The sequence below is a fragment of the Cebus imitator genome, unplaced genomic scaffold (assembly GCF_001604975.1).
Source record: "Cebus imitator isolate Cc_AM_T3 unplaced genomic scaffold, Cebus_imitator-1.0 Scaffold941, whole genome shotgun sequence".
Lineage (NCBI taxonomy): Eukaryota > Metazoa > Chordata > Mammalia > Primates > Cebidae > Cebus > Cebus imitator.
Genome location: NW_016108256.1, coordinates 93,781 through 100,811, shown reverse-complemented (window position 1 = coordinate 100,811; position 7,031 = coordinate 93,781). Strand labels below are relative to the sequence as shown.

At 56.6% G+C, this 7,031-nt stretch overlaps 1 protein-coding gene across 2 annotated transcripts in view; it reads right to left on the bottom strand.

Annotated features, from left to right (window-relative positions):
• Window positions 1–2,516: 2,516 nt before the first annotated feature.
• Window positions 2,517–7,031, bottom strand: part of PPM1F (protein phosphatase, Mg2+/Mn2+ dependent 1F) — a 39,368-nt gene continuing 34,853 nt past the window's right edge. For both annotated transcript variants that reach the window (XM_017521030.1, XM_017521029.2), the window contains exon 8: window positions 2,517–6,533. In XM_017521030.1, coding sequence (XP_017376519.1) covers window positions 6,154–6,533 — 380 coding nt within the window. In that variant the 3' untranslated portion in view covers window positions 2,517–6,153. The remainder of the gene's footprint in view (window positions 6,534–7,031) is intronic.

Below are 7,031 nucleotides of genomic sequence, written 5' to 3'. Positions count from 1 at the left end.
TGAGGGGCAGAGGGAAAGCATCGAGCCACCATCTGGCTGTGAAGATGAGTTTCAGACACGTGAGCCAGTTCACTAGGGAACAATCAAGACAGCAGATACTTAGGAAGGAGATTCTGCTGGGAGCTTCAGAGGAGCAGGGATGAGGGGAGGAGGACATGGATAGTTGAGTAGGTATGGTGGGGAGCCGAGGGCCTGGTCCCAGCTCTTGTATCCAGGGTTAGTTCCCTTGCTTCCCTAAGGATGCCCTCTCTGTGACACGGTGGACACAGATAAAGCTGCCTTTCTGGCGCTGGTCCTGGAGAGTTGGAGGCTGCAGCCCTGGACAGCAGGCACTGCTGGGAGCCGGGGGAGGGGACTGAGAGCTCTCCCAGGTGGCTTGGGAAGGACTAGGAGAAAATGCGCAGGCAAGGCTACAGACAGGAGAGGAGGTCTGCGGGCAAAGCAGGAGTGGGGAAGGGATTGGGTTCAGGCAGCCCTGGGCCAGTCACCCCATGCGCCCACAAGCACAGCACGAGGGCCTCCCCCACATTCTGGGGAGAAGCTCAAGGTAGCACTTTGGGCCATGGCTGGGCAGTGTCTGCGGGGAGGCATTTCTGATGTTGTCTGTGTGCCCTTGAAGCCTGGGATCAGCCAGGAGCACAAGGGCGAGTCTCCCGGCCGCTGCTGCCTTGCTTTCTCCTGAGAAAGGAACCAAAGACCAAAAGCCAGTGAAGAGTTGGGGACTCTGAGACGTGTGACTTTCCAAGGCTTGGACCCCTTAGCAGCCTTGCAGCCCAGGGGCACTTGACCACTGTGTGTTAGGCTGAATCCCCGCTGTCTTAGGTGGCGACTTGGTGGCTGGCTCATGGGCTGCTTTGTCATCCCTTGTCCAAGCAGTGTGGCAAACACTTGGCCAACTGTGCTGAGGGACTGAATGACAGAATCCCATCACTGCTTCAATACTGACCCCCTGAGGGCACTGAGAAGGCTCTGAAGTTGTCCCCAAGAGCAATTTCATGTGTGTTAGGAGCTGCAGCTGCATGGGACTGGGGCTATGTGTGCTGTCCTGGGGGTTCAGGGGAAACCAGCCCTCCAGGCTGCTAAGCAACCAGCAGCAGTGCTGGGGCCAAGGCCCTGCATTCTGCCACCGGTCACCCACCCTTGGGTGGGTGAGGCTATAGAGGTCTGGACTGGAGCTCATGGTTGGGAGCCACAGGTCTAGAGCAAAGGGAGGCAGGTAGGTGGGCCTTGTAGGGAGCTCCCGAAAGTCCATCAGATCTGGTGGTCCTGAAGCAGGTTCTTGATATCTGTCCAGGCAGCCATCAGGGGCCAGTCCCTTTCACCAGGAACGGTGAAGCTTGCCCACCACCCCCTTGGCCTCACTTCCCCACCCCCTCAGCTTCAATCTCCCCACCCCCTCAGCCTCACCCCCCCCCACCCCCTTGGCCTCACTCTCCGCCTAGTGCAGCCACCATGGCCATTCCCAGTTCTCTACCGGGACCCCAGGGCTTAGCACTGCCAGGCCCTGCTGCTGGTGGATCTCTCCAGGTCTTCTGTTAAGGCATTTTTATCTTTCTTTTTTCCTTAAAATTCTCATGACAGATTACATAAAAGCATTTTTAAAGCATGTTCACTGTACTAAAACAATTAGGATTTAGAAGGAAACCTAAAGCGGGAAAAAGCACACCCTGTAATCCTGCCCCTCGGGAAGCACCAGCAGTGAACCTGCAGTGGACTCACTTCTGGGCGGCAGCCGAGCTCCCATGCAGGACAAGTGCCAGGCAGGCTTCGAAGATGGAGTGGGCTGATGGGAGCAGGGGGCAGAAGAAAGGCTCAGTGCCTTGTTCTTTTTTTTGAGACAGGGTCTTGCTCTGTCATCTGGGCTGGGGCGCAGTGGTGCAATCCTGGCTCACTGCAGCCTCAAGCTCCTCAAACTTAAGTGATCCTCCTGCCTTGGCCTCCTAAGTAGCTGGGACTACAGGCTTGTGCCATCACACTGGGCCAAGTTTTTGATTACTTAGAGAGATAGGGGTCTCCCTGTGTTGCCCAGGCTGGTCTCAAACTCCTGAGCTCAAGAGATCTTCCCACCTCTGCCTCCCAAAGTGCTGGGATTACAGGTGTGCGCCATACCTGGCCTTGGGAGGTGTCAGGAGGGTATAAATAGTGGCCCGTGAGAGTATGATGCCAGAGGGTTTCCATCCTCAGGATGGAGCCAGCTGGGGCACATCAGGATCCTACATAAAATGAGGGGTCTCCACTGCTCCTGTGGCTCCCCAACGTAATGTGAGGTCCCAGGGGCTTAATCCCTTTCCTGTCACCTTCCTGCTGCTAGTGGGGGTGGGCTCAGAGCCCCTGAGGGAGGAAAATCAGGCTGCTGGCTAGACCAGAGGGGTGCAGGCCACCAGGGCTCGCTCCAGAATTTGCTAGTGTCGCAAGATTTGCAGATGGTCCCCAATATCAAAGCAGCTTCCAAACACATCCTGGACATTCAAGGAGGCAAGATGCTCAGAGGTCAGGAAGAAGGCAGGAGTCAGGCAACAGAGTTTAGAACTCGTGGTTTATTGACACTTCTGCATGGTGGGCCCTTGGGAGACTGCCTTTCTGGCATCTTGGGACTTGTCCCTAAGAACGGGGAAGACAGTTGTCCTGTCCTAGAGCAAGACTCCCCTTGCACAGGAACACAACTCCCACGCAGAAGCCCACTGAGATGCATGCAGATAAACCCTTGGCAAGGCCTTCATGGCACATGAATGGCAGGGCCACGGAGCCTTCACAGAATACTCAGGACTCCAGGGGTTGCCTGCCCTCTTTGAGCTACAGATGCAGAATCGAACCAAAAACACCACTTTAACACAGCCCATCTCACTTCCATTTAGCTTGGGGCGGGGCTAGTCCTAGGAAGGGACAGAGCTGTCCTCCCAGCCCCAGGAACATGGCTGAGGAGGCCTGGTGTTCACACTGGGCTCACCAAGGCAGGGGAGGGGAGAGGGGGTCGCATGCTGGCCCTGCCACGAGCACCCTGTCCTTCTCCCCTGCAAACACACACATTTCCTATCCTGGGTTCTGAGGCTGGAGCTGCCTCTGCGATTCTGAGGGACCGCCCTCCGCCCCTGCAGGCCTGGGCTCAGTCAGTCACACCTGTAAGGCAGGCCCTGCTTCCCCGGCTTTTGTGCTCCATATACGGTGCTGGCATCTGGAGCTCCATTCTTCTCCAGCCCACTTAATTTTAAGAATAGACACTAATAACACTTAACCACCCCACCCCACTGGCAGTGGGAGGGGCCCCTGAGCACTGGCAGCGTCTCCCCAGGACACGCCGGCTCACCTGCACCCACAACATTCCAGGAGGTTGCAGCCTCTGCAGAATCAGTGCAACCCTGGGCCTTACAAAAGGGACACTCAGAGGTGCACTGCCTGTTCAGCTCATACAAAGTACAAGTGGAGAGCTGAGGCTGGAGAGAGGATTACAATTTACAGACCAGCGTCCCTGGCTAGGGGCCCTCCTGGGACTGTGGCTGGAAGAGGTTGCGCAGGAGGCTGGAGGCTGAAGACGCCTGGTGGCTCTCGGTGCAGTACCGGTCAAGATGGAAGAGTGCTCCTCTGTGCCCAGCCACTGTGCAGGGGTGGATGAGGGCTGCCTTGGCCCCAAGGCAAGGATGGAGCAGCTCCCAGTGCTGACACCACACCTCTGCCAGGCATGGAGCAAAGTCATCCCCTGGGGTCCTGGCTCAGGGGTGGGAAGCGGTGGCGCTGGGACGAGCCTGGGGAAATGGCTTTCCGTACACTGAGGCTGGGAGATCTTCTGGTGGATCCTCAAGCCAGGGTATGAATCAGACCACCAGGTGATATGAGCCAAACCTCCACAGGGTGAAACTCCACTCTTGGCAGCCAGGAACAGAATTATTAGCAAAGAAAAGAGAAAAGTAGATGCCAATCATTCTTTCCCTTTGTCAAAGTTATGCCCATGGTGGGGTGGGCTGGTGGTGAGGGTGGACCTGCATCCCTGTGTCTGGCCGCGCTGAGAGGGCACCAGGGGCTCTGGTTGCTGACCCTCAGAAGGAGGCAACAGGCCTTCAAGTTAAGCAAGCAATACCCAGTCATTGTTGGTGGCCAGCCATTCTCTGAATGTCTGAATGACAATGACTATGTTGAAGTTTTTTTTCTCTTAATCAAGAGACCTTAAGTAACACATTGACTGCAGGGTCTCAACCTAATCTGTGCTGTGAGAATGAGGGGTAAGGCTGGGTGTGCAGGTGGGGTCCCAGCAAGGCTGGCTCCCCGCTCCCTGCGGGACAGAGGGTTTCCCTCAGGAAGGCAGCTCTAGCATGCCTCCTTGGCCAGCTGAAAGACCTTCCTGGGGTCCCTGCTGTCTGCAGGTGAACTCTGAATGCCTCTATGGAGACCACACAGCCCAGCTTCTTCCCTCTCTCCTCTCTTCCCCCTGCCCTGCTTGCAAACAGCCCTGCCCACCTTTAGCTCAGCCCTTCCTGCAGCTTGGCTCAGCCCTGCAGGAAGCCTCTGATCCTTCCCCAGTCCCCTGACCTCTTCCCTCTGCCTGATGCCCTCCCCCAGCCTCGCCAGATGCCCTCAGTGAGCTCTCTGAGGCACCCAAAACTGGTCGCTTGTGGGCCCCCTCTCAGGGTGCGCTAGGATACGTGGAGCTCTCACACCTGCTCAGGGCACGGGGCAGAGCAAGGCAGGCACGCTGCCAGCCACTGCAGCAAGGGGAGGGGCTCTGGCCTGTGCTGTGGACTCCTAACAGCATCCCCACTGCCTCCAGACTAAGCCAGAGACCCACGGGCTGCCTCTGTGCTTGTTTGAGCCTCTTAATTAAGCGTCTTTCCCAATGAGGCCAATTTGATTACAAATTCACAAGACATTTGGGAATGTTCCAATCACACAGCAGCAAGGTCCAGCCAGGCCAGAGAGGGTGGGAATGCAGGCAGACAGGCCAAGGTCACCCAGGATGCCCAGAGCCCCGCTGTTGGGCCCAGGCACCGTCACATGGCAGCCGCAGGTCCTGCCAGTCACCTGGCGGGGGAACCTTGGGGGTGCTCAGCATCACCAAGAGGCGGAAAACTCTTCCAGAAAGATCTCACCAAAATCATCCCTCCCTAACAAAACAAATCCTGCTTTTCTGAAAACCTCAATGGGCCTCTCTGAGCCCACTGCATTCCTAGTTTCTTCAAAGCTGTGTAAGGCACTTGAATGGCTTATTAACACCACCTGGAGAAGTTCCTGTTTCAATCCTGATTTAGAAAATAAACTCAATAATACTGCGAAAAAAGTTTCTTGAAAAATAGCTTTAAAAAAGTAAATACTTAAGTCTTCTAAGAAATAAAATAAATGCTAAGCTCTGCTTAAATTATATGACACAACAGATCATCTTGGCACTGATAAAACAAAGAGAAAACCTGGAATACTGCTTCTGAATTAGACTTCCCTGGAAAAAACAAACACACCAACAAAAGACACATGTGCGTCGCCGGTTCTGAGCTCAGGGAACAGAGCAGCTCAGAAGGCCCTGGTGGGTCCAAGCACATCATGGCTGCCCTGGAGTGGGGTCAGGGGTGGCTGCTACAGAACAAATCCCTGGCCCTGCTGTGCTCTCCTCTTTGGAACACCAGCATGACCAACCAGGACCTGTTGGGCATAGCTGTAGATACCAACCCATCCAGCCCCGGCCGTAGAGAGGAGCCATGGGAAACCCGGGCTGGCCACCCCGCTGCTGGGCCTGACCCAGGGGGCGCTTTAAGAGTTTGGCTCCTGGGTCCGCCCCAGGGGGCGCTTCAAGAGTTTGGCTCCTAGGTCCGCCCCAGGGTCCCACATGCATAACTGTGCTGCTCCACGCACACTGTGTTTTTGGTTTGGCTGCCACTGGGCACCTATGACCTCTGGTCCCACCTTGGCCCCATGGGAGCTGGGAACAAGAGCCGGTCCATCTTCTCTTTGGTGAGGTCTCCTAGGCTGCCTTCTATCATCTGCCTGCCACCCAGTGCAGTTCCACAGCCACCAGGACGGGCTGCAGGGGACACCCTGCGTGGCTCTCAGGTGCTGGGGAAAGCACTGTGGGGCAGGAGCCCTGTCCACTGCCTGCTGCCTGTTGGGTCCTGAGGCCTCTGAGTGGGAGAAGGACAAGGGCAGGAGGAAGGGGAGGGCGGGGGTCTAGACCACCTAGCTTCTTGGTAGAGCCTGGGTCTCAGGTTCTGGGAGGCTGGAGGGCAAGTCCTGGCTCCTCCCATCTGCCTGGGAGTCCCCTGCTCCCTGGTTCCCACCCTCCAGCAGCTCTTGGGGGTCCCTGAGGAAGACCACCATGACCGTGATGTTGTCGTGGGAGCCCCGCTCCCGGGCTGCAGCCACCAGCTTCTCAGAGACATGGAGCCCACTGCCCTGCTGCCTGGCCAGGTGGCTCTGGACAAGGCCAACAACTTCCTGGTGGGGGACGACGTCGAAGAATCCATCGCAGGCAAGCAGCAGGTAGTCCTCAGAGCCCGTCAGCACCCAGGAAGCTGCATCGGCTTCCCCAGACACGTAGGGCTTCTGGAAGATATCCCCTAGACAGGCAGAGAAGAACCTGGGTCAGAGGACTCCAGCGTCTGCGGCCTCCTTCCCACTCGCCCAGGCCCTGACCTCACGTCTTGCAGAGACAGAGACCAGCCTGCTCTTACAGGGTCTGTTGATCCCTTATGCGAACTGCCTAGTGCTTCCTGCTTGCCTGAGAATGGAACCCCCTTGCCTTGACCTATGAGCTCCCCCTTTGTCTGTCCTAGCTGCCCCATCCCGGCCTTGCTTCCTGGAGTGTCCAGAGACACAAGGGAAGACGCAGCCTGCGGAGGAGTTGTCAAGAACATGCTACATCTGCCAGGAAGGACAGAACGTTTCAGAGGGGTCAGAGGGATAGATGCCAAATCCCTGGCAGTCAGCTGGGCAGGGAGAGGTTTTTAAGTCAGGAAGGAGCAGGTGAGGTCATAGGACCCCCAGCCTGAGACCCGGCAGGGACAGCATGCTGAGACAATGAGATGCAGGCTGGACTACTTTTTTTTTTTTTTAAT